The following is a 27600-nucleotide window of genomic DNA, read 5'->3' as shown; positions in this document are numbered from 1 at the left end:
CCCTCCTACACTGATGGTGGGAATATAAATTAATTCAACCATTGTGGAAAGCAGTATGGAGGTTCCTCAAAAAACTCAAAATAGACATATCATTTGACCCAGGAATTCCACTTCTAGGAATTTACCCTAAGAATGCAGCAGTCCAGTTTGAAAAAGACAGATGCACCCCTTTGTTTATCGCTGCACTATTTACAATAGCCAAGAAATGGAAGCAACCTAAATGTCCATCAGTAGATGAATGGAAAAAGAAGATGTGGTACATATACACAATGGAATATTATTCAGCCATACGAAGAAAACAAATCTTACCATTTGCAACAACATGGATGGAGCTAGAGGGTATTATGCTCAGTGAAATAAGCCAGGTGGAGAAAGACAAGTATCAAATGATTTCACTCATATGTGGAGTATAAGAATAAAGAAAAACTGAAGGAACAAAACAGCAGCAGAATCACAGAACCCAAGAACAGTTACCAAAGGAAAAGGGACTAGGGAGAGTGAGTAGGAAGGGAAGGATAAGGACAGGGGAAAAGAATGGGGATATTACAATTAGCATGTATAAGTAGCATGTGGGGGGGCATCGGGAGGGCTGTGCAACACAGTGAAGACAAGTAGTGATTCTACAACATCGTACTACGCTGACGGACAGTGACTGTAATGGGGTGTAGGCGGGGACTTGGTGAAGTGGGGAGCCTAGCAAACATAATGTTCTTCATGTAAAAGAAAAAAAAAGTCTTAAAGGGACAAGGGCTCAACAGCCGAACAAAATTGTCCCAGCACACTCAGCCCAGCAGGCTGGGGATCTTGACGAACTTTGGGTCCCCTAACCCCCTGTGGGATAAAGCAGCACAGAAGCCCTTCCCAGTGATAAGCATCCTACCATTCATTACCCCTGGCGCTACAGGCAAACTGGCTGACCTACCACAGCTGTGGAGCAGCTGGAAAGCAGCCCTGCCCACAGCAACCACACAGAGTCTCCTCCCAGTGCGCAGCTAACCAGGACAGGCAGCAGAAGCTCGAGCAAGGTCTGGAAGGGTGAACTGGTGCCGTTCTCACCAGAGAACACACCTGACATCGCTGTGACTCCACACAGTGCTCTAGGCCAGCCTTAGGGCGATGTCGCCCACGGCAGCTCAGGAAATTGTCCCAGAGTTTGCTCCCTGTGTGCGGGTAACTGGCACAGGCAGTGGAAGCCGGAGCAATTTCTGGTGCTGTTCTTACAGGAGAACACACCTGGTGTAGCTGTGACTCCCTACAGAGCCGTAGGTTAGCCTGAGGGTGACCCCACACACGGCAGCTCAGGAGATTGTCCCAGAGTCTGCTCCTTGTGTGCAGGTAACTGGCACAGGCAGCAGAAGCCAGAGCAAAGTCCAGAAGGCACAACAGGGCACCATTCTCACAGGAGAACACACCTGGCATGGCCCCCACAGTGCTCTAGGCTAGCCTGAACGTGACTCCGCCCATGGCAGCTCAGGAGATTGTCCCAGAGTCTGCTCCCGGGGTGTGAGTAACTGGCACAGGCAATGGAGAAGGGCAAGGCAACCAACAAGCCGGAAGGGACTTTGATCTCCCAGCTGACACACCTACCACCTGCCTGCAACAACTTCTATCACCATGAAAAGAGAGAAAAATCTAGTCCAGTCAAAAATCACTCAGACAACCCCAGAGAGAGGGCCTGGTGAGATAGATATAACCAAACTTCCTGAAAAATAATTCAAAATAAAAGTCATAACCATGCTGATGGATCTGCAGAGAAATATGCAAGAGCTAAGGGATGAAGTCAGGAGGGAGATAACAGAAAAGAAACAATCGATAGAAGTGCTTAAGAGCAGACTGGACGAGGTGCAAGAGACTGTTAATGGAATAGAAATCCGAGAACAGGAATACAGAGAAGCTGAGGCAGAGAGCGATAAAAGGATCTCCAGGAATGAAAGAATATTAAGAGAACTGTGTGACCAATCCAAGCGGAACAATATTCACATTATATGGGTACCAGAAGAAGAAGAGAGAAAAAAGGATAGAAAGTGTCTTTGAAGAAATAATTGCTGAAATCTTCCCCAGACTGGGGGAGGAAATAATCCCTCAGACCATGGAAGCCCACAGATCTCCCAACACAAGGGACCCAAGGTGGTCAACACCAAGACATATAATAATTAAAATGGCAAAGATCAAAGACAAGGACAGAGTATTAAAGGCAGCTAGAGAGAGAAGAAAGATCACCTACAAAGGAAAACCCATCAGGCTGTCATCAGACTTCCCAGCAGAAACCTTACAGGCCAGAAGAGAATGGCATGATATACTTAATGCAATGAAACAGAAGGGCCTTGAACCAAGAATACTGTATCCAGCACCATTATCATTTAAATTTGATGAAGGGATTAAACAATTTCCAGACAAGCAAAAGCTGAGAGAATTTCCGTCCCACAAACCACCTCTACAGGGTATTTTAAAGGGACTGCTCTACGTGGAAGCACTCCAAGACTAAATAGATGTCACCAGAGAAAATAAAATCACACCAAAGAAAGCAGACCAACCAAATATCAACGAAAGGCAAAAAATAAAATCAACTGTCCACAAAAGGAGTCAAAGGAAACACAAAAGAACACAGAATATACATAACATATAAAGAATGGAGGAGGAAGAATAAAAAGTGAGAAAAATAAAGAATCATCAAATTGTGTTTATAGTAGCTTAATAGGAGAGTTAAGTTAGACAGTTAAATAGTAAAGAAGCTACTCTTGAACCTTTGGTAACTACAAATCCAAAGCCTGCAATGGCAACAAGTACATATCTATCAATAATCACCCTAAATGTAAATGGACTAATTCAACAATCAAAAGACACAGAGTAATACAATGGATAAAAAAGCAAGATCCATCTATATGCTGCTTACAAGAGACTCACCTCAAACCCAAAGATATAAACAAACTAAAATTGAAGGATGGAAAAATATATTTCATGCAAACAACAGGGAGAAAAAGCAGGTGTTGCAGTATTGTATCAGACAAAATAGACTTCAAAATAAAGAGAGTAACAATTGATAAGAAAGGACATTACATAATGATAAAGGGGGCAGTCCAACAAAAGGATAGAAACATTATAAATATATGTGCATCCAACACAGGAGCACCGACATATGTGAAACAAATACTAACAGAATTAAAGGAGGAAATAGAATGCTTTCTTTTTAGGAGACTTCAACACACCACTCACTCCAAAGGACAGATCAACCAGACAGAAAATAAGTAAGAACACAGAGGCACTGAGCAGCACACTAGAACAGATGGACCTTACAGACATCTACAGAACTCTACACCCAAAAGCAGCAGGATACACATTCTTCTCAAGTGCACATGGAACATTTTCCAGAACACACCACTTACTAGGCCACAAAAACAGCCTCAGTAAATTCAAAAAAGGTGAAATTCTACCAACCAACTTCTCAGATCACAAAGGTATAAAACCAGAAATAAATTGTACAAAGAAAACAAAAAGGCTCACAAATACATGGAGGCTTAACAACATGCTCCTAAATAATCAATGAATCAATGACCAAATTAAAACAGAGATCAGGCAATATATGGAGACAAATGACAACAACAGCACAAAGCCCCAACTTCTTTGGGATGCAATGAAGGCAGTTCTAAGAGGAAAGTATATAGCAATCCAGGCCTATTTAAAGAAGGAAGAACAATTCCAAATGAATAGTCTTAAGTTACAATTATTGAAATTGGAAAAAGAAGAACAAATGAGGCCTAAAGTCAGCAGAAGGAGGGACATAATAAAGGTCAGAGAAGAAGTAAGTAAAATTGAGAAGAATAAAACAATAGAAAGAATCAATGAAACCAAGAGCTGATTCTTTGAGAAAATAAACAAAATAGATAAGCCCCTAGCCAGACTTATTAAGAGGAAAAGAGAATCTACACACATCAACAGAATCAGAAATGGGAAAGGAAAAATCCCAACAGACCCCACAAAAATACAAAGAATTATTAGAGAGTACTATGAAAACCTATAGGCTAACAAGCTGGAAAACCTGGAAGAAATGGACAACTTCCTAGAAAAATACAACCTTCAAAGACTGACCAAGGAAGAAACAGAAAATCTAATCAGACCAATTTGCAGCAACAAAATGGAATCGGTAATCAAAAAACTACAAAAGAACAAAACCTCTGGGCCAGATGGATTCACCGCTGAATTTTACCAAACATATAGAGAAGACATGGTATCCATTCTCCTTAAAGTTTTCCAAAAAATAGAAGAGGAGGGAATATTTCCAAACTCATTCTATGAAGCCAGCATCACTGTAATACCAAAACCAGGCAAAGACCCCACGAAAAAAGAAAATTACAAACCAATATCCCTGATGAACATAGATGCAAAAATATTCAACAAAATATTAGCAAACCAAATTCAAAAATACATCAAGAGGATCATACACCATGATCAAGTGGGATTCATCCCAGGGATGCAAGGATGGTACAACATTTGAAAATCCATCAACATCATCCACCACAGCAACAAAAAGAAAGACAAAGACCACATGATCATCTCCATAGATGTTGAAAAAGCATTCCACAAAACTCAACATCCATTTATGATAAAAACTCTCAACAAAATGGGTATACAGGGCAAGTACCTCAACATAATAAAGGCCATATATAACAAACCCACAGCCAACATCATACTTAACAGTGAGAAGCTGAAAGCTTTTCATGTAAGATCAGGAACAAGACAGTTGATGCCCACTCTCCCCACTGTTATTCAACATAGTACTGGAGGTCCTAGCCACGGGAATTAGACAAAACAAAGAAATACAAGGCATCCAGATTGGTAAAGAAGAAATCAAACTGTCACTATTTGCAGATGACATGATATTGTGCAGATAGTGGACATAAAGACTCCACTCCAAAACTAATATCTGAATTCAGCAAAGTTGTAAGATACAAAAATTAATACACAGAAATCTGTTGCTTTCCTATACACTAATGATGAGCTAGCAGAGAGAGAAATCAGGAAGACAATTCCATTCACAATTGCATCAAAAAGAATAAAATACCTAGAAATAAACCTAACCAAGGAAGTGAAAGACCTATAACTACAAGATACTCCTAAGAGAAATTAAAGAGGACACTCACAAATGGAAACTCATCCCATGCTCTTCGCTAGGAAGAATTAATACTGTCAAAATGGCCATCCTGCCTAAAGCAATCTACAGATTCAAGGCAATCCCTATCAAAATACCAACAGCATTCTTCAATGAACTGGAATAAATCATTCTAATATTAATATGGAAGCCCCAAAGACCCCGAATAGCCAAAGCAATCCTGAGAAGAAAGAATAAAGTGGGGGGTGGATCTTGCTCCCCAACTTCAAGCTCTACTACAAAGCCACAGTAATCAATACAATTCGTACTGGCACAAGAACAGAACCACAGACCAGTGGAACAGAATAGAGACTCCAGATAGTTACCCAAACATATATGGTCAATTGATAAACAATAAAGGAGCCATGGACATACAATCGGGAAATGAGAGCCTCTTCAACAAGTGTTGTTGGCAAAACTGGACAGCTACATGCAAGAGAATGAAACTGGATCATTGTCTAACCCCTTACACAAAAATAAATTTGAAATGGATCAAAGACCTGAATGTCAGTCATGAAACCACAAAACTCCTAGAAAAAAACATAGGCAAAAATCTCTTGGACATAAACATGAGCGACTTCTTCATAAACATAGTCCCCCAGGCAAGGGAAACAAAAACAAAGATGAACAAGTAGGACTATATCAACCTGAAAAGCTTCTGTACAGCAAAGGATACCATCAATAGAACAAAAAGACATCCTGCAGTATGGGAGAATATATTCATAAATGACAGATCCGATAAAGGATTGACATAGAAAATATATAAACAGCTCATGCACCTCAATAAAAAAAAGCAAATAATCCAATTAAAAAATGGGCAGAGGAGCTGAACAGACACTTCTCCAAAGACGAAATTCAGATGGTGAACAAGCCCATGAAAAGATGCTCCACATTGCTAATCATTAGAGAAATGCAAATTAAAACTACAATGAGATATCACCTCACACAATTAAGGATTGCCACCATCCAAAAGACAAACAACAACAAATGTTGGCGAGGATATGGAAAAAGGGGAACCCTCCTACACTGCTGGTGGGAATGTAAATTAGTTCAACCATTGTGGAAAGCAGTATGGAGGTTCCTCAAAAAACTCAAAATAGAAATACCATTTGACCCAGGAATTCCACTCCTAGGAATTTACCCTATGAATGCAACAGCACAGTTTGCACCCTTGTGTTTATCACAACACTATTTACAATAGCCAAGAAAACAGAAGCAACCTAAGTGTCCAGTAGATGAATGGATAAAGATGTGGTACATATACACAATGGAATATTATTCAGCCATAAAAAGAAAACAAATCCTACCATTTGCAACAACATGGATGGAGCTAGAGGGTATTATGCTCAGTGAAATAAGCCAGGTGGAAAAAGACAAGTACCAAATGATTTCACTCATCTATGGAGTATAATAATAATAAAGAAAAAAACTGAAGAAACAAAACAGCAGCAAACTCACAGAACCCAAGAATGGACTAACAGTTACCAAAGGGAAAGGGACAGGGAGGATGGGTGGGAAGGGAGGGACAAGGGGGGAAAGAGGGCATTATGATTAGCAGACATAATGTAGGGGGTGGGAGGCATGGGGAAGGCTGTACAATACAGAGAAGACAAGTAGTGATTCTACAGTATCTTACTACGCTGATGCACGGTGACTGTAATGGGGTATATGGTGGGGACTTGATGATGGGGATAGTCTAGTAACCATAATGTCGCTTATGTAATTGTAGATTAATGATACCAAAAAAACAAGCAACAGGATGCTAATCAAAGTGATCCAGCAGATTTGGAAGAAAAAAAATTGAAATTTCCGCTTGTGGTCATAAGGGAATACAAGGGCTGAGAATTAGCCTCCTGCTGTAACAACTACAATTTGGATATAGTAGGTGAAACAATTCTTTTTAGCCAGAACAGACAGCACAGGGTTTGATGCCTAAGGGAAATGTAGCAGGTGAGATGAGTGCTGGGTGTCTCTCAGGCTCTCAGTCAGGAGGCAATTTCTGAACTGCAGTGGATGGAGGGGAACCCAGGCAGAGCATGGCATTCTCACTGAGTTGACAGAAGACAGAAATCAGAGTGCAGGGAGGCTGAGTACATGAGGACACTAGAAAGAAGTTCCAATATTCATTGAAAAAATATGACAAATCCAGTCCTCAGCAATGTAAAATTCACAATTTCTAACGTCCAATCAAGTATTACTATATAGGAAGAAGTGGGAGCCATGTGATCCATACCCAAGAGAAAAATCACTTTTCACTCCAGATAATTTAGAGGGCCAGATTTACCCTCCTGCCTGAAGCAACCAAGAAACACAAATGATATTGAGTGATGACACTTCATATGACACGCAAAGAAGGCCGAGTGAGCCTCATGAGTGCCGCAGCTTGCTGCCTTGAGAGCGTTCACAGGGCTGTGGGACATGGAGGAACGTGCAGGGCCCAGCAGGCTTTCTGAGTTGAGGAAATGTTGCTGAGAGTCTGGGGAGACCAAGGGGGCTAGAACTGTCATGAGAGTACCCCGAAGTAGAAAGTGGTAGAGAGAGAGGACCTCACAGAACGGGAGACAGCCCCCCTGAGACATTCAGCTGAGTACCAGTCTGCATGGGCATGGGAGGAAAATGCCTGAGGCTGGCAAAATGCCACCCGAAGGAATAGAGGTAACAGCACCTGGAGCTCACACAGACCTGGAAAAAGTGTCTGTTCCCATCAGGCACACTGGGAAAACCTAAGAATTCATAGGGCAGAGAACTCAGAAAGGTCTTACATCAGGCATGAAGAAAAATTAGCACTAGACTGAGCTCTGCTCTAATCCCACCCAACAAATCTTAAAAGCAAGACCCAGGTATATGGAAAGGTGATGAGTATCAATAATTTTCAGGGAAATGCAAATCAAAACCACCATGAGATATCCCCTCACATCCGTCAGATTGGCTATTGTTGTTGGGAGCAAATCTGTGGGCCTTTAAGCAGATTCGGTCACAAAAGCCTTAAGACAACAGCAATGTTTTGAGTAAAAATCTTTCCTGTAAAATCAGCTAGAAATCTTTCCTGTAAAGTCAGCACCAATGAACCCATCCACGCGTTAGAAACAAGTTTTCCCCTATTACTAAGAAGCGCATTTAGTGAACTCCTAGGTTAGAGCTAGGGGTTAAGTTACCTAGTAACATTTGCATTTTCTAAGTTAGAGTTAGTGGTTAGGCTACCTTGCAGCATGTGCCTTCTCTGTCCTTTGTTAAGCAAGAAACACCCTCTGCCCCAGGGGAGTGCCCCTCCCTTGAAGCCTCCCTCTCTAGGTCCCCCGCCCCCAAAATGGCGAACTCCCCACTTCTCTTCCGGGTCCTCCGTTCCCGCCGGCGCCAACCAAGACCCAATCACCCCTCTACACCTCCCCGCCGGCGCCACCTATGGTCCAAGTATCTCCTGACCCACCCCTTACTTGCTAACCTGTATAAACTGAGCCTGCAAACAATAAACTGTGCCAGCTTGATCAGACATCCTGTCTTGCTGGTCGTTCTTTGTGTCCCTTGCCCCATTCTTTTATGTCCTGCAGGTCGGGACATATTGTCACAAAGACAAGAAATAACAAGTATTGGCAAGGATGTGGAGAAAAGGGAACCCTTATATGCTATTGGTGGGAGTGTAAATTGGTACAGCAACTATGGAATACCGTATGGAGGTTCCACAAAAAATTGAAAATAGAACTACCACATGATCCAGCAATTCCACTCCTGGATATTTATGTGAAGGAAATGAAATACTAATTTGAAAAGATATATGTAGTCCCATATTTATTTCAGCATTATTTACAACAGCCAAGACATGGAAGCAACCTGGGTATCCACTAATGTATGAATTGATAAAGAAAATGGTGTGTGTGTGTGTGTGTGTGTGTGTGTGTGTCTGTCTGTCTGTCTGTCTGTGTCTGTGTTGTAGTATTACTCAAGTAAAAAAAATTAGATCTTGCCTTTTGCAACATGGATGGACCTTTAAGGCATTATGCTAAATGAAATAAGTCAGAGAAAGACAAGTACCATATGATCTCACTTATATAAGAAATCTATAAATCTACAAAACAAAAAAAGAAAAGCAAACTTGTAGATACAGAGAACAGCTTGGTGGTTGCCAGAGTTGGGGTTGTAGAGGGGGCAGGTGGAAGGAGTTGTGGGCAGAATGGGTGACAGTGGTCAAAAGGTTCAGACTTCCAGTTATAAAATAATAAGTCCTGGGGATGTAATGTACAGCTTGGTTATAGCTAATAATTTTAATTAAAATAAATAAAACCATATTGTATATTTGAAAATTGCTAAGAAAGTAGATCTTAAAAATTCTCATCACAAGAAAGAAAGTTTATGTGTAGTGATGGATGTTAACTAGACTTCCTGGGGTGATAATTTTGCAATGTATAAAAATATCGAATCATTATGTTAAAACTAAAATAATGTTATCCGTCAACTATATCTCAATTTTTTCAAAAGCAGTTTAAAAAAAAAAGCAAGACCCAAAAGGATCAAATGGTTTTCAAGTAACAGTGTCTCAAAACAAAGCTTAAGAATATTTGTAGGAATATAAAAATATCTAGATCCCAAAAAATAAAATTCAGAATGTCTGGCAACTAAACAAAAGTTATCAGACATTCAAAGAAACAAGAAAATATATCCCTTAAAAAATGAGTCAATCAATCAAAACCAACCGAGAACTAATACAGATTTTAGAATTCACAAGCAAGGACATAGAACAGTTATTATCAGGTTTTAAATAAATGGCCACTAAGCACGTGAAAAGATGCTCAGACACCCAGAAAATGCAAGTCAAAACCCCATCAGATTCTACTTCTCCTCCAGTAGGAAGACTAGAATCAAAACAAAACAGGTAAGTGTTGATGAAGATACAGAGAAATGGGAACCCTCATGCATTTCTCTTGGGAACGTAGCTGCTTTGGAAACAGTCTGGCAGCTCCCCAAATTAAACACAGAGTTGCTTTATCACCCAGCAATTCCACTCCGAGGCATGTACCCAAGAAAATAAAAAACAGGTATCTACAGAAAAACTTGTATACAAATACTCATTGTAGCATTATTCATAAAAGCCAAAATGTAGAAACCCAAATGTCCATCAAAAGATGTATGGATTAACAAGTTATGGCATATCCATACAATGGAATATAATTTGGCAATAAAAAAATGAAATATTTATACATGCTTACAGCCTGGATGGACCATGAAAACATTATATTAAGTAAAATAAGTCAAACAAAAGGACAAATAAGTATGATTCCATTCATGTAAGATTCCTAGAATAGGCAAGTTCATAAAAACAAAGTGTAGTAGAAATTACCAGGGGCTGGGGGAAGAGGAAATGTGGTGTAATTTTTTAATGAGTCCAGTTTCTGTTTGGAATGATGCAAAAGTTCTGGAAAATAAATAGTGGGTGATGGTTGCACAACATTGTGAATGTACTTAATGCCACTGAGTTGTACACTTATAATAAATGGTTAAGATGGTAAATTCTTTGTTATGTATATTTTAACACAAATAAAAAATCAGTAAAAAGGTAACTATTTATAGACCTCTATTAATATTAATTTTTAAATTCATCTATTCTCACAGTCCCCCATCACCATTTTCTTCACCCCTGCTAAACTTAAGCCTTTTCTAGGCCAGAGGGTCTTGTCTTCCAGACTTTGTGAAGTCACATGAAGACACTGTCTGTTACTGGGAACCTTTACATTTCTGTATAGTAATCCTCACTTCTCCAGACCCTCCAATGACTTAAATAATATCCACATCCCAGGTGGTAAAAATGTCTCAACTGTCCAGTAGAGTGTGCCTTATCACCACTTCCAGGTACACTAATCCCCCTTATCTGTCAGTGTTAAGTTCTAAGACCCCAGCAGATGCCTGAAACTATTGATAGTACTGAACCCAATATATACTTTTTTTCCTTTACATACCTACTTATCATAAAGTTTAATTTATAAATTAGGCAAGTAAGAGATTAACAACATTAAAATAACAAAATAGAACAATTATAACAATATACTAAAAGTTGTATTATAACAATGTAATAAAAGTTATGGGCATGTGCTCTGTCTCTTAAAGTATGTTATTCCACTATACTCACCTTTCTTCATGTGATGATGTCAGATGATAAAAGACTTAAGTGTTCAGATAAAGTAAGATGAATGAAATGAGGTTACATAGCATTAGGCTGCTATTGACCTTCTGACACTATGTCAGAGGAGGTCATCTGCTTCCATCACAGTTGACCACAGTAACTGAAACCATGGAAAGGGAAACGACTAATAAGGGTGCTACTATACTAGCATTTTGTAGTTTGCTCTGTGTTACCTAGGGGAACAATGATTGAGGAAGAAGATACATTTCAATCCTCTGTAATCTGCTCACATGGGCCACTCAAAGTAAATATTTTTAATAAATACTTAAGGAGAATTAACCCATATTTAGTAAAAAGAAGAAATTGTGGCATCAAGGCCCATACTCTTTTTTTTTTTTTATTAAGGTATCATTGATATATACTCTTACAAAGGTTCCACATGAAAAACAATGTGGTTACTACATTCACCCGTATTATCAAATCCCCTACACACACCCCATTGGAGTCACTGCCCATCAGCATAGTAAGATGCCACAGAGTCACTACTTGTCTTCTCTGTGCTACACTGTCTTCCCTGTGACCCCCCCCACACACACACCATGAGTTCTAATCATAATAATCCTCAATCCCCTTCTCCCTTCCTCCCCACCCACTCTTCCCCACCCCTCCCCTTCTTGGAGTCTGTGAGACTGCTGCTGTTTTGGTCCTTCAGTTTTGCTTTGCTGTTATATTCCACAAATGAGGGAAATCACTTGGTAGTCTTTCTCCACCTGGCTTATTTCACTGAGCATAATATCTTCCAGCCCCATCCATGTTGTTGCAAATGGTAGGATTTGTCTCTTTCTTACGGCTGCATAGTATTCCATTATGTATATATACTACCATAACCAGTGGACCGAACACACAGGTGTAAGCTTCTATGCTTTGCATTTGTAGTTGCTGTAGGTGGGGCTTCTCTCTGGCTGGTCTGACGCCAGGGCAGGGGCTGCCAGTTTGTGAGCCAGGTGCCGGCTGGCTGGGAGGAAGGCACAGCAGGCTGTGTATTATGGTGCAGGGCCTTGGAGCTGCGTAGCCAGCCAGGGGGATGGAGCACCTGTAGCTCCTCAGAGTTCCCAACCTGGGCAGAGTGAGCCTGGACAATTTTGTCTACCTGTCCTCTCTCCTGAGCAGTAAGCTCTGTGTAATCCTTGCTCCTTTAACAGCCCTCTCGCTGTTAGGATGTCTCTCAGACTGCCTGCCTTTCTTTTGTCCCAGAGCAGCTGGATGTGGATCCCTATTTTCCACAAGCGGCTGGAATCTCAGTCTCTCCAGGTATTCTGCCTGTCTTAACTTTCCAATGCCACTAATCACCAGAGCACCATGCAATGTAGGTTGGTGCTCCCAGAGCAGATCTCCAGGGTTAGGTGTTCGGCAGTCCTACGCCTCCACAACCTCCCTGCTCCATTTCTCTTCCTCCCATCCGTGAGCTGGGCCTGGGGAAGGAAGGGCTTGGATCCCGCTGGACCATGGCTTTGGTACGTTACCCTGTTCCGTGAGGTCTGTTCTTTTCTCCAGGTGTATGCAGGCTGACACAGCCTTCTTTCCTCTTTCTCTTTCAGGATTAGTTGTATTAATTATATTTTCGTATTATATGTGGTTTTAGGAGGAGGCCTCTGTCTCATCTCTCCACCATCTTTAATCCAATCTCAAGGCCCATACTCTTATACCTCACTTTTCCATCAAGAGGTGGAATCTATTTCACGCCCTCGGAATCCAGGCTTCTCCAGCTTCCTGAAGCAAAGTTACTCACTGTCTCACCTGGGATCCCATGACACTTAATTAAAATTTTGGTTATGGCCCTCTCCATATTGCACAGCCTCTTCTCTATTTATATGCCTATCTTTCGAAGTGGACTGAAAGCTCCCTGGTACTTTAGTCTAGACATGTCTTTAAAGACAGACATAACTGGCAGCAAACAAGGTAGGTACAGCTCTTGATCATGATTTGGCAGCTGCTGAGCCTAAAATTTAGTTTTGTTCAAGGCAGAAAGCAAGGAGTCAAATCAGACTTCAAAGTGTCATCCAAATAAGCAGAGTGTACATTGCCAGTCTCAGTCTATGTCTATTATTTGTGTCCACATAGTACCTTTTCCTACAAGTTATCTTCGTAAGTGTGACCTAATCCTCACTGATCCATCTCCCTCAAGGTTGCTGTCAAATTGATTTATATATTCCTTAAACTCACTCATTAGAAAACAGAACATCTTGAAGTTCAATACCTATCTTTCTGAATAAAGTAAGATTTGGTAACTGCAAAAATGAAGTCGTTTTTGTTGTGAGCAATGGTTAACTTCAGAATTCATTTTGTTTTCCCATAAGAGTACCTGTAATTCATAAGCATTTTCTCCACTTTCTTCATCCCACTAGACAAGATTATCCACAAAGAGGAGTTCGAGGCATTCCACAAAAGTAACTTTTATTTTACTTGTCTTGTAACTCTTCCAAGTGTCAAGGATTACTTGGTAGTTCCAGAACTTTGGGATTTGCCAAACAAGTCAGTTTTTTTCTTACTCTGTTCTTTCCCACCTGGAGCCATCTGTCCCATGACCGAGCTTTTCTCTTCAGTCATTTTTACATTAAGGAAGCCAAGTTTATAATCCATGGTGGATTTTGACATGCAAATCTATTTAAAGTGGTGAGTGAAGAAAAATAGTTTCTTGCAATGTCTTTATAATAAATTGAAAACCTTGGTAACCTGGATGAATAATCACCACACAGAACGCAGTCAGAGAAAACTAAGGAGGCAGCCAACATGGGCCGGAATGAATGGTTTCTTGTATGCAAACAGTATAAATTTTGTGACTTGACATTTCTCCAAAACTTGGTTTTGCTGTGATTTTACTTTGAAACTTGTGGTATTCTATGTAAATCAAGAAAAATGTTTTGCATCCTAAGTCAGCTTGGTTTTCCCGACTCCAAGGTTAATTCACTGATTTAACCCACAGTTTCAGTATGTTGGGTATCAGTGATATATTTCAAGCCTTCTGGTATGTGTTGAAGAGCCAATCATGTATAAGATGTAGTTCTTGCCTTCAGGGAGCTTTCAGTCCACTTCGAAAGACAGGCGTATAAATAGAGAAGAGGTGTGCAATATGGAGAGGACCATAACCAAAATTTTAATTAAGTGTCATGGGATCCCACGTGAGACAGTGAGTAACTTCGCTTTAGAAAGCTGGAGAAGCCTGAATTCCAAGGGTGCGAAAATAGATTCCACCTCTTGATGGGAGAATCAGCAAAGTCACATTGTAAAGGGGTGTGGGAACAGGAAGGGGAGGAATTACTTTGTCTTTCTTTGCTGGAAGCAGACTGTGAAGACACACAGAAGGTAAACACTTTGAAATTTATCCAAAGGGCAACAGAAGTTACCAGTGGTTAGTTGTTTTATTTTATTTTTTTTATTTTTATTATTTTGTTGTTTTTTTATTTTTTATTAAGGTATGATTGATATACACTCTTATGAAGGTTTCACATGAAAAAACAATGTGCTTACTACATTTACCCATATTATCAAGTCCCCACCCATACCCCACTGCAGTCACTGACCATCAGTGCAGCAAGATGCCACAGATCCACTATGTGCCTTCTCTGTGCTACACTGTTCTCCCTGTGATCCCCCACACCATGTGTAGTCGTTTTATTTTAATTTTAAGCACTAAGATATAAAATGTTCTGCTCGACATCCCTTATTCAGGAACCATTCCTCTCCTACAATCTGCATCATTACTACAGAAACCATTACATCAGTTTGATGGCCTACCTTTTGGTCAGCTGTTTGGTTCAGGAGTAGGCCAATCAGAATCCTTCCTTTAAAATATTTTCTACTGCAAATGAGAGTTGGACTCTTGCCAATGCCTGAAGCTGTAAAATGTAAACCTTGGGGAGTGGGGAGCACTAGGTGGTTGTGTTTTGAGCTATAGAGAGAGAGCCACTCTGCAGAGAAGCAGGGGTGAGAGGCAGAGTTCTTATGGCCCTCGGCTCCACGAAATCAGGTATCCCTCTTTTTTTGGCACTTGCTCAGGTTCAGTATATCTCTGAGTCTCAACTAATCAAAGAGGGGGTAACACCTGAAAGTAGGGAGTTGTAAGTGACAACATCAGAATCTGAAACCAGTTGAGTTTGGGTGTCATGACTATTGGCACGTTACTTTAACTGGTTTTTACTGGTATATAAAAAAGTTGTTGCTTTTTATATTTTGTATACAGCTGCCTTACTGATAGCTTTTCAGCTGAATCTCTTGGAGTTTTCCAGACTAATAGGTTATCAGAAAAATAATTTTATTTTGTCCTTTTCCTTTCCTGTGTACATATATACATACATACGTGTGTGTTGTGTATAATTTCTTTTCTTGTCTTACGTAATTGGCTAAAACTTCCAGAACAGTGTTTCCTCATAGTAGTGTATATTCAGCATGCTCATTCTATTCCTGCCTTTATAAAAAAGGATTCTAATGTTTTCCCTTTGAGTGTAATTTTTATAGTTCTTGTTGATAAATACTTTTCATCATAGAGAATTTTTTTCTTCCAATCTAAATTAGAATTTTTTGAAAATTTGAAATGGGTATCATAGTCTTTCAAATAATTTTTCAGTAATTATCAAGTTCATGTTACTTATTCTTTAATACATGAATAAATCAATTACATTAAAATGTTTATTAAGTTGTCCTTACATTCTGAAATAACCCCTACTTGTCTTGATATAGTATTCCTTTCCCACAGGCCTGAATTTGATTTGATAATATGGGAAGACCTTGTTTTGCATGATACTGTATTAATTGCTACTTGTGCATATCAGAGTCAAGTCCTCTCTTTGCAAGTTCTAATATGCATGCATCTTATTTAACATGGTACTGTGCAAAATGAAAATTGCTTGTATTTTATTTAGGGAAGTTTACATTTATGATCATATACTTTGTTTTTTTGGTGTAATAGCTGTCAGATCTGGGTTAGGAAAAATGAAGAACCTTCCTTTTTCCTGTGCTCCAAAACTATTTAAATACAAAAGAAACATTGAACAGACTCTTTAAAGTCATCTCTTTAGAAATGATTGACATCTTTGACAGTTATTTCACTCTCTTCTCTTTTGGGGACTATTCAGGTCTTTTACCTCATATTGAGCCAACTTTGGTAATTTATTATTTTGCTAGAAAATTGTTCAGGTTATCTAGATTTTCAAATGTATATGCATAAAGTATATTACATTGTTTGTATTCTTCATTAGTTTCCTGCAGTAATAGTCTTTCTCATTTTTTTCTACTGCAAATGAGAGTTGGACTCTTGCCAGTGCCTGAAGCTGTAAGAAAACGATTTGCTAGAAAAGATATATATTTAAATGTGTATTTCCTTTCCTTTTCCTTCTCTTTCTCTTTCTGTCAGACCTGCTAGAAGTCTGTCAACTTTATAGTTCGTTTCAAATAATACATATCTCATTTTTTATCTACCCAGTTTTTATCTTTTCTAGTTCCTTAATGTATGTTTTATTTTTATTGATTCACTCTATTTTTTAATTTGGTTTACTTTTTCTAGCTTTTTGAGTTGAATAATCAGTTTGCATATTTTCTTTTTTTTTATTAAGGTATTGTTGATATACAATCTTATGAAGGCTTCACATGAAAAAACAATGTGGTTACTGCATTCACCCATGTTACCGTGTCCCCCCATGCCCCATTACAGTCACTCCCCAACAGTATAGTAAGATAGTTTGTGTATTTTCAATAAAGTTTCCTTATAAAGTCATTCAACACTATGATGTTACTGGAGTGTATTTAGCAACATCTTATACATTTTGATATGTAATGTTTTCCGTTTGGTTCATTTTTAATCTCTAATTCAGAATTCTGATGGCCCTGGAATCCACAAAATCCGATATCCCTCTTTTTCTGACACTTGTTCAAGTTCAGTGTATCTCTGAGTCCCAACTAACACAGAGAGAGGGAAACACCTCAAAGTAGGTAGTTGCAAATGACAACATAAAAATATAATTAATATATAATATTAATATATATAAATGGTTCAGTTTTAATCTATAATCCAAGATCTATTAGAAGAATGAATGTTACCTACACAATTACCTACATACTTTAAAAATTTTTTTATAATTGAGACTTTCTTTTGCCCTAGAATTGAGCCTGAAATAACTGAGCAAGGTCTGGTTTTCTCCTTATAGCTCCTTCCTGAAAATAAAGCATTCTTATTAACCAACCTTCCTTCTCCTACCATATCCAAATAAGGAGTTCTCTCTAATTGTCAGTATAGTCATTCAGCTTTTCATATTTTTAAAAATATGTATTGATATTGATGAAACCCTAAGGATCATTAAGTCAGATACATCGGGACCAATTCAGATAAATTCAAGTGAAAATCAAGGAGCATTAACTTGCTATACAAAATGGACATGCCAGTTGTCTTTCCCTACAGCACCACATTTAGCACCAGCAGGACCAAACCCTGAGTGAGGAGAGCAATGAAATTAATGCTGGAAGGATTGAGAGTTTATAAGTTTAGTTCAGAAATTCTTCAGAAAGGATGGTTGAATTTTATTGAATAAGAGGGAAGGAAATGATTTGCTAGAAAAGAGAAGAAAGAGCCAGTAATAATTTATATATATATGTATATATATGTTTATACACATGTGTATATGTATTTGTGTGTACATGTGGTCATTGCTATCCAGTACTTTAAGCATTACAACAACGCTTTGAGAAGGTATTGATTATGTCTCATTTTGCTGCCTGAAACACTGAAGTTTAAAGAGATTAAGTGTAGCCAAGTATGGAACCCAGATCTTCCAGCTTGAAGTTCACTGTTCTTTTCACTAGATCATGCTAAGGAGTCAACCTCTAGAAGCCACAAAATGCCTTGTCCACAGAGCAGCCTCTGGTGAGGGTTAGAAGGCAGGAGGGGTCTGACTGTGGGTATCCTCAAATGTGTAACCTCAGTGTTTGTCTCATTTGAGATCCCTGCAGTGAAGTTGAACGAGCTGCTCGAGAACTTTTATGTCACCGTTAAGAAGAGTGACGGCTCAGACTTCCTGGCCACCTCGCTCCATGCCATTCGCCGAGGCCTGGACCGCATCCTGAAGAATGCGGGTGTGGGCTTTTCCATAACCAGCAGCACCTTCAGTTCTTCCACCAAGAAACTCAAGGAGAAGCTGTGGGTGCTGAGTAAGGCAGGGATGTCAGGTGCCCGTTCTCGCAATATCATCTACTTCTCCCTTTCTGATGAGGAGGAGATGTGGCAGGCAGGGTGTCTAGGGGATGACAGCCCTATCACTCTCCTGTCCACCGTGGTCAAGTACAACAGCCAGTACCTGAATATGCGGACTCTGCAGGAACATGCAGATCTGATGTACGGGGACATCGAGCTGCTCAAAGACCTGCAAAACCAGCCCTATTTTGCCCGGACAGACAGTGTCAAACGGGAGAGTCGGAGTGGTTCCACTAGAGTGTGTCACGGGAAGATCTACCACGAGCATTCCAGGGGACACAAACAGTGCCCTTACTGCCTCCTCTACAAGTACATGTACATCCATCGGCCACCCACCCAGATGGAGACCAAGTCTCCTTTCTACCTTACTGCCAGGAAGGAGGCCACAGACACAGGCAGTGTGTGGTATGAGGAGCAGAGAATGGGGCTGCGGTCGCTTCGGGGAATTGTCCCAAACTTAGCCAAGAAGGTCAAGCTGGAAAACTGTGAGAACTTCACCTTTGTTTCATTTACTCAGGTCTCCAGGAGGCTGGGCTCCCACAGCTGCTGCCAGTGAGAAGTCCCTGGGCCCAGGCCGGTGCCCTGCACACCCTGACAGGCGAGGGCTCCCTCTGGCAGCCACAGCCAGAGCTCCCGGGCGGCAGGGGATGGCTACAAGGTCATGGTCAGGCCGGCCTGCGTCAGTGGTGACCTGCTATTTCTTTACTTTGGGTTTGTTTTTTAACTGCAAGTAGATGAGTCTGAATAATTAGGATGTTTTAGCCAAATGTGTGTCACCTTTGTTAAATTACACAATCTAATACAGTGTATAATTGCTACATACACAAGAGTGAGGAAGTTCATTTTATCTAGTGCCTTTTTAGCACAGATTTTCTCAAAAAAAGAAAAAGAAAAAAAAAACTGTTTAAGTAGTCATTTTTTTAAAATCCCAGTAGCCTAGTAGCTTTAGAATGTTACAAAGACTCTACCCACTTTGTTGAATTACACTCACAAAAAGGAACCAGAAAGAGAAAGACTTGTTAATAACTATTTTCAGGAGAGAAATTGCACTTGACACTCTTCATATTTTATTGATGGGTGACTTGGTTCTACAGAGCCAGCAGCCTCACTTGATGGCAGATGGTCGAGTTGCACCCAGTCATGCTGACAGAGAGGCAGGGGGCTGCTCTGACCGCTCTCAGCACTGGGAGGAATTTGATCTCTGCATCCATGGAGACCATTTTATGAAAAAAGATGAATGCACCAAAAGATGTTCGTGAAAACAAGGTTTCCAGTGAACTAGATGATTGGTACTATGAGGGAATTTCCTGTAGCAACAGTGGCTTGGAAAAGCAATCTGTGATCAAAATGTGAAAACCTCCTGAAGAAGTGCCTATGTTTTATTTCTCAGCGTCACGTGAAAGCTGTTTCTGTTCAAACATTTTTCAGAGCTTTTTCTTATCTGTTCTTTGTGTTACACAGTTGTCCTGTTAGCACATGGTATGGGGTCTGTAAAACGACAGAAGGTAATGGTTCAGGCTTGCGTTTTCAGGGCAGTCCAACAGAACCAGCTGCAAAGGGCTCCCAAAATGTGTTTACTAAAAAGCTTTGAAATATTTTTGTTCAAGTATGACTTTTTCAGCCACAGTAAATGTCATCATTGTAGGTTGGCACCAGTGCTTGGGACATGAGGATGTAGGCAACCCACCAGGTAAGCAAACTCGGCATGGAGGACATAGCTGTAAAACCAAGAGCATCATGATAGGTTATTAATGCAGTTTAAAGTCATTTCATTCAGGTAAAACTCAACCTGACGACACGTTATGGAGACGTCATCAGAATTTTCTAGTAACTGCTCTTAATGATGAGTAAAAAAGGAGCCCAAAGAGTGCTGAGAATATAGTTTCTAAGGATCTTTATTTTGTATTTGAGGAAAGACTGCTACAGCTTTATATCATTATGTTCCTTTGTGTGCTTTCTAATAGAAAATTAAGATTCCAATATAAATTCATGTTGTGGGAGTCCTAAAAGCAGTGCTATTTCTTTTTCAAAATCATATTTTAGTATTTATTTCAATTCACTGTTTTAAAAATCATTCACTGGTCACTGAAATATGTAATACTTCCTATCCTGGACAAGACTCAACCGATGCTGCCTTAAGGTTTAATGTTGTTCTCTTTTTAGTGATTGCACATTTACTGTTTTGTTTACTAGTTGATCTTTCCTGAAAATAGATTAATTCTGGAATGTTCCCATCTGTATATAAATAACAGGTAATATTTTATAATCAGTGCTATGGCTTAATATTGCATTCTGTTCTGTTGTAGTTTCCTATAGTGATTTTAGGGTTTAATTAAAAAGAGACACCATTCACTAAGGACAGTTTCCTTTAAGCTTGCTAAACACCCAAAAGATATTCTGTTTGTGGAAAGCAGATGGTCATTTTCTTGTCAGTTCTGCACTTCAACAGAAAAATAATCTATGCTTACTATTGAGTAGGGTCTACAGATTAATTAAACAAAGCTTCCATTTTAATTTTAAATAGATTTAAAAAGAAACTGCCATTAGGAGTCACTGGGGTCTTTTCAGAATTTTAACACTTCCAGAAGTAGCAATAACTGACCCAAAGGTTTTAATCTTTCTGTCTTTCATAGTGTCTTTTTGTCAGCTGAATAGCCATCCCTGACTCAAATTTGTTGCTTATCACCCTTTTGGATGTACTGTAAATCCCCAGAGTTCTGAAGTGGATGATTATATTTAAAAATCTGGAGATAGAATCTTCAGTGATATCTGATGGAATGAAAGAATTGTATCTCAGCATCCTAGATGCTGTTCATTACATGCCTCCTTGGGGAATGGGAGTGAGAAGGAAGACACATTGGTCAACTGCTACTCTGAGACCCATTGTAGCAGGCACTTTGTCTATTCCGTATTTGTGTATAAAAGTGTATGTGTATATGTATACACACATTTTAGGTTTAAATGTGGTAATGCCTAGTAAACTTGCTGAAATGGCAAAGCACCCATCCATCTATATGGCCATGTCTGTCCTCAGAGGGTCTGCAGGGGAGGCCAGAGTTGCTCATTCCCTGGCATTCAGCAAAGGCAGTTGTTCTCTTTCCAGCTGCTCTAATCCACTCCCCCCGGGGACCCCATGATTTTCTACCCTGGGCCTAAACCAGGAGAAAGGAGAATCCCAAGGGGAGGAAACAGGGAGGTTAAGAGCATTTTCTCCACTCACCTTTAGTTTTGGGTTCTATTTTTTTACCCTCAAGTGGGAATGCATTCAGGAATTTGCAAGCTCACGTAGGCACAAATTGCATCTATTTCTGTGTGAGGGAAGGCGGTGCTGCCGGTGTTACGATGGGACCTGTGGAGGCCTTGGGGCGAGCGCCTGCCCTCCACAACTCCGCATCTGCTCTCCACTGAGCCGTGCCTGCTTGGTGTCCCCTCACCAGCATCTCGCAGGTTTTGCCTTAGAAGTTTGTTCCAGCAGAGATGATAGGGCGTCAGCTTCAGGGGTGTGATTTGGTTAAATATAAAGGGTTTAGCACAACACGATGCACATAGCACACATGCAGCAAATGTTAGCGAGTTTAGTCACAACTTTTGCTAATAGTAGTACTTGGTATTATTCAACTATCTTGCATTACACCACTTATTTCTTCCATTATGGAGATTCCCTCTCCTTTAAACTGTTAAACTTGAAGAAGAAACCAAACCTGATGATCTGGTCACATTTATACCCATAAATTCTACCTCCAACACAGCCAAGCCCTGATACCTCAGATATTAAGCAAAAACAAGTGAAGAATGGAGATGCCGAAAGAGGCTTTATGAGGAAGCTTTTGCACTGTTTAGTGTGTTCACAATGGGAAATATCATGGAAGAATCTAACCAAAGTTTTTAAAGAAATGGTGTCGTTAGTCATGTGGCATTTTTCCAGCTTTCCTTGGATTATATGCAGCCCTGACTGATAAATGCTGTTTGAGGAAATGTGGAATTCTGTTAACTTTGATTTTTATTTTAATTCAACCTTTTTAAAAGCACCAGGCACTATACCACTCCCTCGGCATGCTCATATACAGCCATTGGGAGAATCTGGTCATAAATACATGCTCAGGTTTTTTACTTTCATTTTCTAATTTTAGTGTCGAGGATTTGTACAGTCTTTAGGCTAAAACACCCTCATACCAAAGCGTACCTGTTTAGTCATTTGTTTTCTGTTCTTCTTTTCTTTATCAGAGCACGTTTCTTTTCTGCTTTGAGTCTTAAAAAGCAGTAGGTTGTAGATAACTCTGAGATCGTGTCATCCTCATTTTACCAATAAAGAAATGAAACACAGGGATATTGAAGGGTCCGTCCAAGGTCAGTAAGACAATAAGTAATAGATTCAGGATTAGAAAATCAATCCAGAACTCTTTCCTCTATACCAGAGCTGGGAAGATTTCAATTCTTAAAAACTAATTAGTGAACTGCATCTGGCAGAAAGACATCTGGCTAGCACCACCCCCCAGTGAGCTCCTACCTTCCCAGAAAAAACATTCATAAAGATCCAGAAGAAGGCCAAATCTTGATGCGAGAATACAGAAGGAATTGATACAATTAATGAGGCATATGGAAGTAAATTGAGGCAAAACCTTCCAGGTTGTAGGTCAGTGTTTTCTCTGGCTTCTCTCCATGAAACCAAGACCCTGTGAAATAAAAATATTTTAAAATAGTCAGTACATGTTATCCTCACCAACCATGTCTACCTCCTTAGCATCTGAGCTCCCAACCCAGAGAAATAACTGGTTGATTCTTTCTCTTAGCCAGGTGACATGCCATGAAGTAAAATGCTCTCTCTCCCCTTCTCTTCCTTCTCCCTCCCCCTCTTGCTCTTCTTTCAGTCCAGAACTCCAAATCCGAGGGCTGGCACATGAGCGGGAAGCAGAGAGGATCTACTAGAGACATAGCACATGCAGAGAAAAGTGCCGGATAGGTGAGGGCAGCAACAATAAGTTACCAGGGAGCAGAACATGTAAATATTCTGCTGATTTTTCATGTGTGATATTGGTTCAGAGACCCAGACAACCAGCTATAGGAAGGAAAAGGATACCAGTTTTACAAACGAAAAGTGTTAAACTAGAAATTGGATTTGAAAATATGCACATCTCCTTATCATCACCCTGTATCTGAAAGAGGGATCTGACGAACTCGCAAGTGGAAAAGATAGCATAACCAGGGGTGGTGAATACTGAGTCCTGGAAGAAAGGATGACATTTAAGCATGAGTACAGAGAAAAAACAAAATGTGGAATATAAAAAGTGACTGAACCAAGGAAAAGGAATGGCTTCCAGAACATTTGAAAATGAAAAGAAACAAGACAATTTTGGGATTCTTTTTGTCACAATTGAAAGAAAGGAAGAATGGCTTCTATACAGCAGTAGTTATCTTAAAATGGGAGTGGGTTCAGAGAAAAAGGCAATACAGTAAGATGAAAAAGAAGATTAGTAAGAAGGGCTTCAAGGATGTTAACAACACAACATCCAATTAAAATCCACCCTGGAAGCAGAAAAGAGCAATACAGATGTTTTTAAACATTAGCTAACGTTACTGACATTCACTTTCCTGATGGAAGGACTATATTGAGAAAAAAATATAGTAAGACTAGAGAAATGAAATCTTTCCTGAACAGAATGAAAATTTGTGTGTATAGAATGAAAGGACTTACTGCATTCCAGGCAAAAAAAAAAAAAAAAGAAAGAAGGAAAAACCCCTGCACCTAAGTACCTCTGGCATAATTTTTAAACTGCCAAGGATAGGGAGTGAAAAATCCTGCAGGCATCATCAGAAAGTTACAAGTTGCCTATGAGAACATGAAAGAGCATCCTGGCTTCAGACTTCCACTCTATACCACCAAATGCCAGGAAACAATGGGGAATTTTGAGGGGAAAAATTGTGACTTTGGAATTTGGTAAACATTTTACATGTGAAGATAACCAAAAGTATATTTAGTTATGACAAGCATGCAGGTGACAAACCATCTATGTACTATTGTTATAAATTGTACTGCAGCCTACAAAGTTTGGTCAAAAAAATTTTTTTAGCTTAATATGAAAATTTCCAGGGATTCTGGGGCATTAAACATTATATCATTACCTACTAGAAGAAGGATATGTGTACTTAGATAATATGGCTAGAAGCCACATATCTAAAGCGCCCAAAGCCCTCATATGAATGAGCTAAACTAGTGCAAGAAGATGAACTTAAAAGTCATTATCAATCACAGCATCAGATTTCTTCATTTTGATCACTGACGTAATGCATGATCAATATAGATAGAAACTTCAGATATATTTTTCACAAAATTTAAATTTGATTTAAATCTCGAGTTCCCCCTACCAGTTGCAACACTATCCTGAAAGATCCCTTGCTTCCAAGAAAAGGCAAGGGGTCTCTAGCTGTTTGGGGGTCTGATAGCCTAGAGTTTTTTGAGACCATCCATGTGCTGCTCCACTTGCCTCAAATTCAGAACCACAGGTGCAAAATCAGAGATCAGGAACAGCGAAGCTTGTTTGAGAATGCAAGTGCAAGGGAAGTTCAGTTTCAGCAGTGAAGGGAGGCGTGTGGCTGGCCAATGGCAGGGAGGGTGCTTTCCTTGGCCGTCCTTGAAGTTTTATGGAACTATGTTTAAATTCAGATAGTAAGGAAATAAAAGAAGACAAAAGAAACAAATTACTTCTGGAGTCTAACAAGGTCAGTGTCAGAACCAAAGCTGGGCTGTTCATTGTACTTTTCATTTGCTCACACTAGAATGACTTGGAAACACACAGGAATGCCCAGTGTCATTGGCCTTAATGCACAGTTGCTTCCTGGCTGTGTAAAGGTTTTATCTGTGCCCAAGTCATCTTGCAATTTAAACTCTTAACACCACCAGCACATCTGGTTTAGATTTAGCAATAGAATAACTAATGGGTTGCTTTGCATTTGCTTAGTTTTCCATTGTGAAGCACAAGCAAACCTCTTACAGCTGGACAGAGCATCTTCTGGACAGGTTCCAAGTGTAACCTTTCCCAGGTCTCCTCCTGCTTGGCTGTGACTGACAAAGTCTGTTCCCTTTAACTATTTAAATAAGAATCTCAATGCTTTTATTTAACATTTTAGTATTTTCTATGTGGCTGTATGTTCCAAATAATAGCAACAAAACTGTTTCCAGGTGTTTTCACTGTTCTGAATGTATTAGTTGTTTTTTTTTTAATGTAGAGGAGAATATCCATAACTTCTTAACACTGGAAACGTCATTCTGAATGATAAAGGAAATTGTCAGTAATGTGAGTGGTTTTATTGTACCATTTTCAACTTTTCCTTTCCCTCCCCACTGATGCTTGCACATACACACATACCGCATATGCATGTGGTGGCACAAGTGTGGGAAAGAACGTGGAACATCTGTTTTCTGTCATCGAGTGTCAGTGTTGGAAGGGATTTTCTTGTTCATCTAGTCCAGCTCTCAAGTTGATGATCTCTTCGAGTTTGTTAACAATTTGCAAGGTTCTAGGTTTTTTCAAAAGTTGTTGTTTGGTTTGTTTATGTACCTGCAACTTGACTGTTTAACCCAGATTTTTGAAAATAAAAAATAAAAAAGTAATGTATATTTTATGTCTGTTTTATTAAATATAACTTAGTTATTTAAACTTCATCAACAGTCTGTATGGTTTCTGAATGTTGTATTTTAGGATCACAGTCCTGGAAGTAATGTTTTCCTTTGTATTTTCCAATGTAAGGACATTTTGAGCAGTTCTATGCCCTTGTGCTGTGCTTCTGAGACAATGCCCTGGGTGAAGCAGTGGTCCTGGCTGACTCTCCCTCTGGTTTTCTGACTTGGATTTCTTCACCGGGCAAGCTGAGAGCCCTTTGGAGAGCTATGATGCCGCTTGTATGTTGACCGTTGTATACATGCCTCTAATTACTATTTTTCTGCTCTTTGAATTATTATTTATAGCTTTTAGGGAGTACATTTTAATCCTAAACACTTTTAACATAGAAATTTACTGTTCTACATATTTAACAGCTAAAATAATTCCTAAGAAACAAGTTTCTGAAAAATATTTCCAAATGAGTATAATGGTAGTAAAGATGAGGCATTTCATTGAGGATTATTGACTCTCAGGCAAATCGGCTCTCTTCTCATTATTCCACTTAAGAGCAATGACTTTATTATTATTATTGTTATTATTTTAGATTCCTGGACCAGTTTAAAAATTTGGTGAAAGTCATAGAGCATTTTCTCAGGAAAATGCGTCTATCCAGGCAACATCTCACATACATAAATCTCTCACATACTGTATCACATACGGTCTACATACTCCTGCGATAGAATTTTTTTAAAAAAGAGTTGTCTCTTTTGAGATCTGTTCTAACATATTTAAAGATTGCTTCAAAATAATCCAGAGGGATAGTAGTTGGGGGTGAAGATGACACACACGTTGGCCTTAAGTTGATAATTGTTAAAGCAAATCGATGCAGATGCGAGAGCTCCTCATACACCTCTCTGTTCTCTTGTATACGTTTGAAAATTTCTGAAGAGTTAAAACCCACCAGGATAAAAACTTGTGCCAGAGCTGTTACAACCTTCCTCGCCAATATCATAGAATCACAAAATCTTCAAGCCGACAGCAAGGACCTCAGGAGAGCTGAGAATAAGGATGCTGACAAACAGAGAAGACCCTCCAGATAGCACCGAGGTTGAGTTTCAGGTGGGAGTGCTGCGCTGTAGCAGGAATGGCAAGAACCCGTGGCATTGCTTTTAACATGACCTCATTTGTACCTACCACATGGGCACCCCTTTTGCTCTTCCCCTTTCATGTAGAAAGTAGATCTGTGGAAGTGTTGGCGGTGCTTCTGGCAGCCTTAAGAGAGAGACAGTTAAGACATACAGATGGAGATGTGCTCCATCTCAGCCCTGTGAAGATTTGCACACTGAGCTAGGGGGTCCAAAGGCCTAGGATTGCACGTGTCCTTCTAGGCTTTGAGAACAAACACTCCTCAAGGAGTTGCTACAGGAATACAGTCCACTGAAACCTTGAAAGAATGAAAACCTCCAGGCGAGCACCGGCAAGATGCCCAGTGTGGATAAAGTGC

General features: G+C 39.7%; 1 protein-coding gene across 2 annotated transcripts in view; it reads left to right on the top strand.

The window, feature by feature from the left end:
- The window catches only part of KIAA1958 (KIAA1958 ortholog), a 165937-nt gene extending 139824 nt beyond the window's left edge, over window positions 1–26113 (top strand). The window contains exons 4-5 of one of the 2 annotated variants that reach the window (XM_037027368.2): window positions 18248–18903; window positions 19016–26113. In XM_037027368.2, the coding sequence (XP_036883263.2) occupies window positions 18248–18903; window positions 19016–19232 (873 nt within the window). In that variant the 3' untranslated portion in view covers window positions 19233–26113. Of the gene's footprint in view, window positions 1–18247 lie in introns of both variants that reach the window. The other variant, XM_037027370.2, reaches the window with a different exon arrangement.
- The last annotated feature ends 1487 nt before the right edge of the window (window positions 26114–27600 follow it).

This window comes from Manis javanica, chromosome 2, assembly GCF_040802235.1.
Source record: "Manis javanica isolate MJ-LG chromosome 2, MJ_LKY, whole genome shotgun sequence".
Taxonomy (NCBI): domain Eukaryota; kingdom Metazoa; phylum Chordata; class Mammalia; order Pholidota; family Manidae; genus Manis; species Manis javanica.
This window is presented reverse-complemented; position numbering and strand designations above follow the sequence as displayed.